This window comes from Garra rufa, chromosome 14, assembly GCF_049309525.1.
Source record: "Garra rufa chromosome 14, GarRuf1.0, whole genome shotgun sequence".
Lineage (NCBI taxonomy): Eukaryota > Metazoa > Chordata > Actinopteri > Cypriniformes > Cyprinidae > Garra > Garra rufa.
Genome location: NC_133374.1, coordinates 19,468,713 through 19,482,534, shown reverse-complemented (window position 1 = coordinate 19,482,534; position 13,822 = coordinate 19,468,713). Strand labels below are relative to the sequence as shown.

General features: G+C 35.6%; 1 protein-coding gene across 1 annotated transcript in view; it reads right to left on the bottom strand.

The window, feature by feature from the left end:
- Positions 1–3,237: 3,237 nt before the first annotated feature.
- Positions 3,238–13,822, bottom strand: part of tlcd2 (TLC domain containing 2) — a 31,432-nt gene continuing 20,847 nt past the window's right edge. Inside the window, exon 4 of the mRNA XM_073818018.1 lies at positions 3,238–6,659. Coding sequence (XP_073674119.1) covers positions 6,270–6,659 — 390 coding nt within the window. The 3' untranslated portion in view covers positions 3,238–6,269. The remainder of the gene's footprint in view (positions 6,660–13,822) is intronic.

The following is a 13,822-nucleotide window of genomic DNA, read 5'->3' as shown; positions in this document are numbered from 1 at the left end:
CAGCGATGCTCTGAGGAAAACTCCACTGCACATCCCATCTCATACGTGCATCTCTAGCGGTTTCTTGCAGTCGCACATAAGCTAAAGCGCATGATGTATTACAAATCTGTACATAAACTGAGATGAAAAGTACAGCTGAATTATTAAACATTCAGTTCTAGTTCTCGATTTTGATTGGCCGAACGACGTTCCAAGAATATTTAATTAGCATATGGACGGTTCTCTTGTGGTTTGTACTGGACCTAATAATATGTTTATTTAATTGGTTTATTTTTAGTTGATTTTTTTATTTTTAGTTCATTTGCTGTTATATAGTATATTTTCTAGCCAAGTAATAATGCGGAGTGAAAGCGAAGTGTTTATTTGGTGGTTTGTCTCGTGCCAGATGTTTTCAGGATGCTACTTTCTATAATGCCACTGAACCAAACTAAACTCGCATATATTGATGATTATTGCTGCTGAAAATAGTCAATTATAGTCATGTTTTTAACTGAACAAATCGGTCAGACCAGAAAAAAACATCTGGAGTAGCCTACTACAGACTGCCAAAAGTTATAACAAATCAAGGAGAAGAGTGCAAAAACTGTCTGAGGAACAAAAGGTGTTTTGTGGCTGGCTAAACTGAACCAGGATTTCCAGGGCAAGAATCTTGACAACATTTGTGTTTGTTCTTATCATTTCCGGTCAGGTAGGGGAAATATTAGGCTATCATAATTAATACCGCTTGTATGTATCTTTACCACCTTTGTCAAAATATTGCGCCCTTTCCTGCTTAATAATTCCTTCTCTGTATGATTTACCAGCTTCGTTTTTTCCCATGGTTTAGACAGCATAAATGAACAGAACAACATTTAATGCACATGTAATAAGTGCACTAGATAATCGTCATCTATACCATGGTTTTAGTAACACAAATGTCTGACACACCAATAGTAAGGAGGCCAAAGACGTTTTTCAACAGCTGAAGTGGCCGGGAAAACCCCGAGTGGCGTTTCAGCTTAGTGTTTACAGAAAGATTTGATTCAACCAAAAATGAAAATTCTGTCATTACTCACCCTCATGTCGTTTCAAACCTTCCTTCGTCTTCACAACACAAATTAAGATATTTTTTTGATGAAACCTGAGAGTTTAAGACCCTCCATAGACTGCAAACGCATGTGTGTGTAATGTATTCGTCTGCTTGTAAACGAGGTGCAGCGCATCCAGGTTCTAGTTCAGATGGGTTAGCAGCAGGGTTGCCAGGTTTTCAAAATAAAACCCAGCCAATTGTTTCTGCATTTTGGGTGGTAAAATATGTTTTTTTAGTGGGGTTCCTTTAGGAAAATTCGCATTCCAGGGGATAAATATGTTATTGGGCCTGCTTTAACCCGCGGATACAAAAAACAACCAGTGGCGTCTTGAAGTAGCCCAATTCTGCGTGAACACCACAGATTTGGCAACACTGGTTAGCATCACTACATACACGCGAATGTGCTTTGGCTTACAGACAGAGCAGAAATTGTTGAATAAATTTGTTGTTTTTGTTTTCTTTGCACACAAAATTTATTATCAAAGCTTTATAACATTATGGTTGAACCACTGATGTCACATGGACTATTTTATCAATGTCCTTACTACCTTTCTGGGCCGTGAACGTATTGCGTTGCTGTCTATGCAGAATCAGAAAGTTGTTGGATTTTTTTTTTAAATATCTTAATTTGTATTGCGTAGATGAACAAAGGTCTTACGGGTTTGGAACGACATGAGGGTGAGTAACTAATGACAGAATTTCTATTTTTCGGTGAACTATCCCTTTGAGGAGTAGGGAGATTTTCTTCTGCTTTATTCTACTCAGATATGCTCCCCCAGATAGTTTTTTTTTTTTTTTTTTGTCTGTGCAATGCCTAATAACCGACAAGACGTTAGAGAAAAGTCTCTGTAGTCCCTTTAGAGAAAACCTATTTAGACCAAATTGGTCACCAATTTTAGTCTAAAAATTTTGTGATCTCAAAAAATAAATAAATAAAAAGTTAACAAATGTAGTGTAACAACAAGTGTAACATAGTGTAAAGTGGTTTAACACTATAATAATGATAAAGGATTATTAAATTCTATTTTATTATTCTACAGGTCCTTTTCAAAAAATTAGCATATTGTGATAAAGTTCATTATTTTCTGTAATGTACTGATAAACATTAGACTTGCATATATTTTAGATTCATTACTACACAACTGAAGTAGTTCAAGCCTTTTATTGTTTTAATTCTGATGATTTTGGCATACAGCTCATGAAAACCCAAAGCTTTTCAGCAGATGGAAGCATGAAGTGCTCCAAAATCTCCTGATAGCTAGCTGCATTGACCCTTCCCTTGATAAAACACAGTGGACCAAAGTACTTTTTTCGGATGAAAGCAAATTTTGCATGTCATTCGGAAATCAAGGTGCCAGAGTCTGGAGGAAGACTGGGGAGAGGGAAATGCTAAAATGCCTGAAGTCCAGTGTCAAGTACCCACAGTCAGTGATGGTCTGGGGTGCCATGTCAGCTGCTGGTGTTGGTCCACTGTGTTTTATCAAGGGCAGGGTCAATGCAGCTAGCTATCAGGAGATTTTGGAGCACTTCATGCTTCCATCTGCTGAAAAGCTTTATGGAGATGAAGATTTCATTTTTCAGCACGACCTGGCACCTGCTCACAGTGCCAAAACCACTGGTAAATGGTTTACTGACCATGGTATTACTGTGCTCAATTGGCCTGCCAACTCTCCTGACCTGAACCCCGTAGAGAATCTGTGGGATATTGTGAAGAGAAAGTTGAGAGACGCAAGACCCAACACTCTGGATGAGCTTAAGGCCGCTATCGAAGCATCCTGGGCCTCCATAACACCTCAGCAGTGCCACAGGCTGATTGCCTCCATGCCACGCCGCATTGAAGCAGTCATTTCTGCAAAAGGATTCCCGACCAAGTATTGAGTGCATAACTGAACATAATTATTTGAAGGTTGACTTTTTTTGTATTAAAAACACTTTTCTTTTATTGGTCGGATGAAATATGCTAATTTTTTTTGGTTTTCATGAGCTGCATGCCAAAATCATCAATATTAAAACAATAAAAGGCTTGAACTACTTCAGTTGTGTGTAATGAATCTAAAATATATGAAAGTCTAATGTTTATCAGTACATTACAGAAAATAATGAACTTTATCACAATATGCTAATTTTTTGAGAAGGACCTGTATATAAATAAAAACAATAACCTCAAATAAAGTGTTAATAACGTTTATTTCACGATTAACGATATAAAGGTCATATCCAAATTATTTTGATATTAATTACAAAACAATAATTCATCCAAACAAAAATAAAATTATGCTAATATATACATTTTAGATACAATTGTTTAAAACTTAAATGATTAAAACAGCAAGGGTGAGCGAAAAGAAAATACAATTTTCCTTTTGTCGTACTCTCCTGGGGAATAGACATATATATCCTTTTCCAGCCTAAAAAAAATATATTTAACTGTTTTCTTTTTACTGTTAAGTATGGCTTTGGAAAAAAACTGCATCATTATGGTAAAAAAAAAAAATCAGATCCACAATACAACAGTATAGCTTATCTTTCAGCAAACACAGTGAGAATACACAATTGCAGAATCTCAACTGAAGGACAACCGCATTACTGAAATGATCTTTAGAAAGTTAAGTGTCAAAAACGACATTTTCCTCCTTTAAATACATTGATATATCAGTTACATCACTAAGGAAGCACATATACAAGCACATAGTCTCAATATGAAGCTGCCAATAGTTAAACAAAACAAAAAAAACTCAGTGCATGTTTATTTTACTATTTTTACTTGCATTCAAGTTCCTGTGATAGTTTTAACACGAGTAGCTTTTTTAACTTTCTTAATTATTAATCCCTCCATCAAACAGTACAAATAAGGCAGGAGATTAGAACCAGATTTAGACTTTGGTGCTTTGAAAAACTAGTTTTGTGGCACAAGTCGGTGATGCTACATGCGGTTACAGTGCGCCAACTTCCCCACCGAACAGACAGGCCACTCTTGCCTAATCAAATTCTAAACACAATTCAGTCTACAATCTCAATGGCACTGAATGTATGAAATAAGGCTGCACATATAATTGCCTTATATCGAGTACATCTGACCAGGACCGTTCTTTGCTTACCACCAACAAAATCACAACATCATTTTGCACAAAACAGTTTTCCACCATTCATTTTTGTTCTCAAAAGTATTTTTTTGACATTCATTACAAATAAATTACAAATGTACAAAATAAAACAAAAACCGTTTAACACATTGTAAGCGCTGCTTAACTCATCGCCCCTCTTTTGACTAAGTATTAGCATAAGCTATCATGAGGTCTCTGTTGTTTGTGTATGTGTGTAGTGCCACCTACAGGCATGATTTGTGCAATGACAGATCTCAAACCTCGTGTAGTTCTGTTACATCATAAAACAGAGCAGGAGTGTTTTAATCCTGATAGCTGATTGAGATTCTCCACTTAAAAGGTAACAGATAAACGGAGAATAGTGGTCTTCATCCACAGGGTAAAGCTAAATCACCTTTAGCAAATTAAATCATACCCCATCCTTGTGGAATACAGTACTGTACACAGGGCACTTCATGTCCATGGTCACTTCATTCATTATTACTAGTCAGCACAGAGAAGTTCAGCTATATACAAGCTCTCATGGAATTCTATTAGATTTAAAGAGACAGTTCACCCCAAAAAATGACAGTGTCATTAAATTATCAATACGGCTGCAAAAGACTTTGAATGTATCATATGGGCTACTGTTACAGTACTTTTATGATGTTGTTGGAACTTGACGGCCCCAGTCACCATTCACTTTCACTGTATAGATAAAAGCAGTGAGAACATTCAACAAAACATATTTTTGATGTTTTTTAGTTGAGTGAACTGTCCATTTATTAACTGTATAGAATTATGATACTGCTACAAGCTCATGAGGTAGCAGCTGTAGGTGTTAAATGCTAGTTTTAATAAATAAACCAAACTTTTAGGATCTTTCTATATAGTGCTGGGTGGTAATTACATGTAATCTGGATTACATAATCAGATTCAGAAGTATTTGTAATCAGATTACATTACATTTTAAAATACTCAGTAACTGTAATCAGACTACAGTTACTTTTTTACTGACTACATGATTACGTATTATTCATTCATAATTTATTTATTCTTCCCATTTTTAAATGTTCCGCACTTCATGTTGTTAATAACAACTAATGAAATATAATTTATTTTTCTTTGTTTTTTTTATATAGAAATATGGTACAAGGTTGTCCTATTTAAATCAATGTGATAAACAAGTTGGGTCAAAAGTAATATAAAAGTAATCCAAAAGTAGTCGGATTACATTACCTAAAATGTGTAATTCAATGGACTGTTACTAACTACAATTTTTGTAAGTAATCTACCCAGCACTTCATATATACATATATTTTTTTTCCGATATTTTAATCCCACATACATTACCTGCCAAAAGTTTTTGAACAGTAAGATTTTTAATGTTATTTTTTTAAGTCACCAAGCCTGCATTTATTTGATCCAAATATACAGCAAAATCAGTAAAATTGTGATTTTTTTTAGTATTTAAAATAACAGTTTCCTATTTGAATATATGTTCAAAGTTGAATTTTTAGCATCATTACTCCAGTCACATGATCCTTCAGAAACCATTTTAATATTTTAATATTCTGAGCATTATAAATGTCTTTATCATAACATAATTTAAAGCATCCTTGCTAAACAATAGTATCAATGTCTATAATAAAAAAAAACATTAAAAATCTTACTGTTCAAAAACTTTTGACTGGTATTGTATGCAGTTCCAATTGAGCAGAATATTTGCTTACATTTAATAGCTAACGTTTACATTAAACGGGGTAGATCAGCATTAGCATATGATTAGATAAAAGTAAGCAGATCCAATTCATTTAAACTTATTACATAACATAAGTTTTGAGTCATTGAATAAATCATGCAGGAGTATTTGAGCATAAGATTGCATGTGTATATATATGTCATCCATTTCAGATCTGTAAACCTGTGACACCAGCCATCATAAAAATCTTAGCACAGCTTGAGGTCTACATGAGATGAAGTCAGAATGACTAGAACTTTAATCTAGTCGACAATCAGATGTTGCAGGAATGAAGTCAGCAGGTTGAAAAAACCTTCCCCAGAAAGTTTGGGGAAAGAGAGTGAATTTGGTTGGAGCTGAAGCTGGAGTCCTCGTCTTACATTTCTTTCTCCTTCTCTTTCCTCACCTCCTTCTCACGGCTGGACTTCATGAAGTCACTTCTCATCAGGCGGCAAAACAGGACAATGTTCATGACAGTCATGATCGCCAAACCCACGCTGCCGATGGTGTAGCTGATCAAGGGGATGAGGTCACGATTCAGCACCAGCCAGCGGGTCATCCAGGCCAGAGTGTTGATACGGAAAACCACGTAGGTGCCCAAGTTTATCATGCTGTTGACGCGGTAAAATGTACTTTTGGCCAGGTTGGCCATGCGGAGCACTTGCCTCAGATGCAGAAAGATTGAGTTGATCTCCACCAGGAGAGCCACCACTGCAAAACCCACATAGCGACCGGACAAAACAGAGATCCCGAAACAGGTGATCACCTGCAAACAAAAGAAATTGAGATGTTTTATTAATAGCAATGCACTTAAATATTGGCCAAGGACCCTTTTCTGTCTATGGAGGGTCAGAAAGCTCTCGGACGTTATTAAAAAAAACCTTAAGTTGTGTTTTGAAGACGAACGAAGATCTTACGGGTTTGGATTAGTAATTAAAGGAGTTTACTTCCAGAACAAACATTTACAGATAATGTACTCACCCCCTTGTCATCCAAGATGTTCATGTCTTTCTTTCTTCAGTCGTAAAGAAATTTTGTTTGAGAAAAACATTCCAGGATTTCTCTCCATATAATGGACTTCTATGGTGCCCCCGAGGTTGAACTTCCAAAATGCAGTTTTAATGCAGCTTCAAAGGGCTCTAAACCCAGCCGAGGAAGAAGGGTCTTGGCTAGCAAAACTATCGGTTATTTTCTAAAAAAAAAAAATTACAATTTATATACTCATTAACCTCAAATGCTCTATGTCAATTATGTGTATTCCGGTTCAAGACAGTCAGGGTATATTGAAAAACTCCCATCTCATTTCCTACATCGCTGTTTTACCCTTTTTTTTGTAAAGGGCGTTTCATCTTCTATGCACGTTCACTTTATAAACATTGGGTCAGTACTTCTGCAGTGATGTAGGGCGATTTTAAAGTTGAGAAAATGAGATGGGAGTTTTTTGACATACCCTAACTGTCTTGAACCAGAATACACCGAGTTGACGCAAAGCTAGACAAGAGGTTAAAAAGTATATAAATTGTCAATTTTTTTTTCTTCCTCGACTGGGATTGTTTAGAGCTTTTTAAAGCTGCATTTAAACTGCATTTTGGAAGTTCAAACTCGGGGGCACCATAGAAGTCCATTATATGGAGAGAAATCCTGAAATGTGTGCCTCAAAAAAACTATTTCTTTACGACTGAGGAAAGAAAAGACATGAACATCTTGGATGACGAGGGGCTGAGTAAATTATCTGTACATTTTTGTTCTGGAAGTAAACTTCTCCTTTAATACCAATGCACTAAAGTATTTTTTTTCTGATGCCCATAGACAGCAAGGGTCCTTCCATGTTCATGGTCCAGAAAGGTTGAACCACTGATGTCACATGGAGTATTTTAATGACGTCCTCACTAAGTTTCTGTGCCTTGACCGTGTTACGACCCTTGCTGTCTATGGAGGTTCAGAAAGCTCTTGGATTTCATCAAAAACATCTTCATTTGTGTTCTAAAGATAAACAAAGCTCTTACCGGTTAATGACAGAATTTTAATTTTTGGGTAAACCAAACCTTTAAAGTCAATTGCATTGAACAAAACACACATTTCTACAGTTTCCCGATAATTTCAAGTTCAGTACATTATGTATTCAACTGATTACAAACATTACCTTCAGAAAATTCAGCATATGATTTTTAAGCTCTTAAGATATTTTGACATGTTCATTCATCTATAGAAAGTAATTATTTCAAATAGGCCAGTTAAGCCATACAGTCTAATCTGCATAATTTCAGCAGCAGCTCTTTTGTCTTCTCAACACTAATTTGCCATCAGGCAAAAAGAAACAAATGAATGTGTGTTCAGTATCATCTGATAACAACAGAGAACAGCTGAGGACAGGAATACAAAGGCTCTGTTGATCAGTCCTAAACACAGCATGACAACGGTCGAAGCCGTCACCACGAGTGACAATAATCCAACAGGAGTTGTACAGTCCAAACAAATCCTAGTAATGGCTTTGTGCTCTACTGTAAAAAATATTGACCAATCCTGATTGCAACCCTAAGTATTTTTCACAATAACTGTCTCTAATAGCATTTATAATAATTGAATACTAATAGTAATAGAAATATATAGTAAGAGAGTAGTACCAACTACAAGCTCTGAGAACCAGTGAAAAAAAAAAAATAGATTTAAAGCACAGAAGTGAAGTATGTGTGACAACACCTAAAGGAGAAGCTCACTTTTAGAATAAAAATTTCCTGATAATTTACTCACCCCTATGTCATCCAAGATGTTCATGTCTTTTTTCTTCAATCAAAAAATTAAGGTTTCTGAGGAAAACATTCCAGGATTCTAGTGGACTTCAATGGTGGCCAGTGGTTCGAAGGTCCAAACTAGTTTTACTGCAGCTTCAAAGGGCTCTACACGATCCCAGCCAAGGAATAAGGGTCTTATCTAGCGAAACGATCAGTCATTTAAGAAAAATACAAATTTATATACTTTCTTACCACAAATACTCATCTTGCACCAGCTCAACTTCATGCATTACGTAATCACACATGTTACGTAGGCAAAAGTATTGACCCATTGTGTACAAAGAAAACATTCAAAGAACATCAAACGGCCTTTACAAAAAAGGTAAAACAACGTCTGACAATTTTGAAGTTAGAGGAGAAAATGTCGAAGAACTAATCGCGTAAACTTTCCAACATGATTACGCAATGCTTGAAGATGCTCATTCAGATCGCAGAGCTAGTGCAAGATGAGCATTTGCTAGATTCTCTCCTCGCCTAGGATAGTTTAGAGCTGCATTGAAACTGCAATTTGGACCTTTAACCCGTTGGTTCCCATTGAAGTCCACTATATGGAGAAAAATCCTGGAATGTTTTTTTTTTCACAAACTATTTCTTTACGACTGAAGAAAGAAAGACATGAACATCTTGGATGACATGGGGGTGAGTAAATTATCAGGAAATTTTCATCCTGAAAGAAAGAAAGATTAAAAAACTGGAACAGTATAAAAATATTAACTTAGTAATTTTTTATGAAAAGATTTAAAAAACCTTTTAAGTCCATCTACATCCCAAAGGAAATGTAAAACTTCATGATCTTCCACTGGGTGGCAGTCTATGCCTAACATTATTGTGAAAAGCAGAGGCGGACAGTAGTGAAGTACTTTTATTCTGCCTTGAAAGTACTTTTTAAGTGTTTGTACTTTATCAGTGTTTTTCTTTAGAAAACTTTACAACATTCCAAAGCATAATATTGTACTATTTACTGCACTGTTTCATGTTAAGTATCATTTAAGACTTCACTACATTAGAAATGTAGTACTTTCTTACATTTACTCAAGTAAATGTAACTCAAAAGTTTACATGAGTACAAGAAAGTACTATATTTCTAATTAAGTATTAAAGGTTAAAAAAAACTTATTAATGAAATGTAGTGCAGCAAAAAGTACAACATTATGCAACATAATTTACTTGAGAAAAGTAAAAATATTTCACTACTGTTCACCTCTGGTGAAAAGTGCATAATTATTATGAACTACATTCATCAAATGCGCATACTTATTAATGCAAAAATAATATTGAACATTTAGATCTGTTATAAGACATTTCTCTTGGTATCTCATTCCCATAAGTCACTAAGTCAAACATAAAAAAAAAATCAAAAATCAAAAGTATTTACCAAGACTTCAACTGTGTAATATTTAGAACTGACATTTATGCAACTTTATATAATTGTAAAGTTTTCATAATTGATCTAATTATGAAAGCTGCCGAAGCTTACGAAACATGTACATTGGCAAATCCTCTGTCATAACCGTCAGGTATAATGAGTTACGCAGAGCGCAAAGGTGCAGTTACATGACGTCCGATAATAAGTTACATGACAGCACGGTGTTATAACTCATTTTGTAACCGGACATAAATTCATTGGTTGCCCAGATGAGTCCGTAATGCAACCCTGTTCACATGACACCCGGCTAGTCTTTGCGGTGAGGAATGTCACAGCAATAAGACCAGTAATGTTATTCACATTAACACCACTGACACATGCCTCTCTCAAAAGCCCATAGTGTGTGTTTAAAGCAGACAAGTATGTATAATAGCTTTTAATATCTTGAAATCCAAACATACTTCTTATTATAGCAAGAATGTGTCACGTATAGGCTCCATTTATAAAGCAATGACAAAAGCTGACCATCCATCCAGCCGAGTTGTCTTTACAGTGCCTAAGAGGTCAACAGTCAGACCACAGACTACAACAAACAGTGAAGGCTGAAAAATATTTCTGACTTTAAGTAAAGCAATCAAAAGTCTGTTGGTTTAGCAGGACTGTTAGCGACTCCTGTCTGTAAATTCTTCTTTGACTGCAGAAGGGACGTTTTAATATAAAGACGCATGATTACTAAATAAGATTTGTGTGTCCGCAGTCTCATGACTAGGAGGTTGTTGACCTTTGGCTAACACTTTGTTTTTCCTTAGTGAGGTCAACATCTTCACTTACACAACGTTTAAGCTGGATAAAGCTCTAAACATCACAAACAAACCTGTTGTCTTCTGGAGACCATATTCTTCTTAAAGGAGACGTTCACTTCCAGAACAAAAATGTACAGATAATGTACTCACCCCCTTGTCATCCAAGATGTTCATGTCTTTCTTTCTTTCTTTAGTTTTAAAGAAATTATGTTTTTTGAGGAAAACATTTCAGGAATGTTCTCCATAAAGTGGACTTCTGTGGTGCCCCCCGAGGAAGAAAAGTCTTATCTAGTGAAACAATCGGTTATTTACTATAAAAAAAAAAAAATCCAATTTATACACATTTTAACCTCAAATGCTCATTTTGTCTAGCTTTGCTGCTGCTCTGTGTATTCCAGTTCAAGACAGTTTAGGGTATGTCGAAAAACTCCCAACTTATTTTCTCCTCTAAGTTCAAATGCCCTTTACAAAAAAAAGGTAAAACAGCAATGTAGGGTGATTTTGCAGTTTGAGGAGAAAATATGACGGGAGTTTTTCCAAGTATGCGTAGAGCTAGACAAGACAAGCATTTAAGGTTAAAAAGTATATAAATTGTACGTTTTATTAGAAAATAACCAATTGTTTCATTTTGGAAGTCCAAACTCGCGGGGCACCATAGAAGTCCACTATATGGGGAGAGATCCCTCAAAAAACAATTTCTTTATGGCAGAAAAAAGAAAGACATGAACATCCTGAATGACAAGGGGGTTTTGTTCTGGAAATGAACTTCTTCTTTAAGATGACAAGAACATCTGTCCAGAATATGAAAGTGATGAGACTAATTGGGTGAATATATTTCATGTTGCTAATGAAAGTGAGAAAGACTTCTATGCAAAATGAGGTCAGTAGGTGTTTTGTAAGTCAAAGACAACAAGGCAAACGCTCGGTATTGTACAATTTGTAATATTTGAACGGCAACTGTAATAAAGAAATAAAACACTCTTTGACTTCTGTCTCGGCCTTGAAAAGAACAATAATGATTGACAGGAAAAGAGCAAAGTCTTTACGTCACATCCATAACATAACATGTTGATTTATGAGAACAGATGTGCCCTGGTTAAACATAGCGCTTGCAACAGCAAGGTCATGGGTTTGATTCTCAGGGAGCACATGTTTTAATTAAATGTATAGGTTTATTGTAAATATAGTGTATTTCTATCCAGTAAGGAGGTTTTAAATGCATAAAAAGTGACAGTAAAGACTTTTATAATGCAAACTTAGTACAAAATACTATAATTAGGAATAAAAATAAATAAATTTAAAGGGATACTTAATTCAAAAACAAAAATTACCCAATGATATACTCACCTTCAAGCCATCCTAGGTGTAACTTTCTTCTTTCAGATGAATACAATTGGACTTATAGTAAAAAAATGTCCTGGCTCTTTCAAGCTTTATAATGACAGTGAATGGGTGTTAAGATTTCGAAGTACAATTAAGTACATCCATCCATCATAAAAAAGTACTTCACATGGCTCTAGGGGGGTTAATAAAGGCCTTCTGAAGCAAATTGATGCGTTTGTGTAAGAAAAACATCTATTTTTACAACTTTATTAACCGTAATCTCTAGCTTTTGCTAACTGTTGTACTTGCGTTCAAGAGAGAGTAGCTTTAAAGTGGATGACGTAGGCGTAGTGTAAGCTCCAGTAAGAATATGCTTGTCTTGCAAGAACCAAGTTTTGTTTACAGCAAAGGAAAACCAGTGTTCTCTTGGCTTATATCAAAATCCTCCACCATTTTCTTTAAAATTCCTTGTTTTGCATTTCTAATTCGTGACTGGTGTTTGGTTTTGCTTTTGCCTCTGCACCTCCACGTTCGTCACAATGTTTATCATCTGCTGGAATGCCACTTTCATGTACGCACGTCGACAGTTAGCAGAAGCTAGAGATTTATAAAGTTTTAAATATGGATATTTTTCTTACACAAACGCATCGATTCACATCAGAAAGCCTTTATTAAACCCCTGGAACTGTGTGGAGTACTTTTTATGATGAAAGGATGTACTTTATTCGGTTTCAAAATCTCAACACCCATTCACTGCCTTTATAAAGCTTAGATTAGCCAGGACATTTTTAATACAACTCAGACTGTATTCATCTAAAAGAAACTCATACCCAACTAGGATGGCTTGAAGGTAAGTAAATCATGGGTCATTTTCCTTTTTGGGTGAACTATCTTAACTAACAAAGCTGCTTTCAAAGCGCTATCCAAATAAATACTTTACAAAAAACACAATAATCCATTTTAACGTAATGCTGCAGACATCAGACAATCAGAGTGAATCTGCATTAGCAAGATTATGCCTATAATCCATCTGCAGTCATGCTGAAATAATCTTATTCACTCACACACACACACACACACACACACTTTTACTTCCTCAAAAAAACTAATTGTGCATGATTTATAAGCCTGTTTCCTCATGGGGACCTAAGAAATGTCCCCACAAGGTCAAAATCTACTGGTATTACTATCCTTGTAGGGACATTGTGATGAATACCAGGTACACACACACACACACACACACACACACACACACACACACACACACACACACACACACACACACACACACACACACACACACACACACACACAGCTTAAGCCCTAAAGTTGCTAATCCAAAGCATGGGAGCAATAAAAAAAAAAAAACACATATGCTGATAACACCTGCATATTTTGGTTGTTTACAACCAAAACAATGTTTTTATTGCATTAAAGTATTAATGATGCAATAGCAGCATTACATTAGCACACGCCTGCCGATTTGCTCCCCTGTTGTAAACGTAAACCTACAAGTCTGTTTGTGTTTGGTTTCTTAAACCTCTCCCTGCGGGGTCAATTATCATTTGTAGAGTCTCTACTTTCTCCATTACAGACCAAAAAAAAAAAAAAAACATGGCAGACACACAAATGCCATTTAGCATGA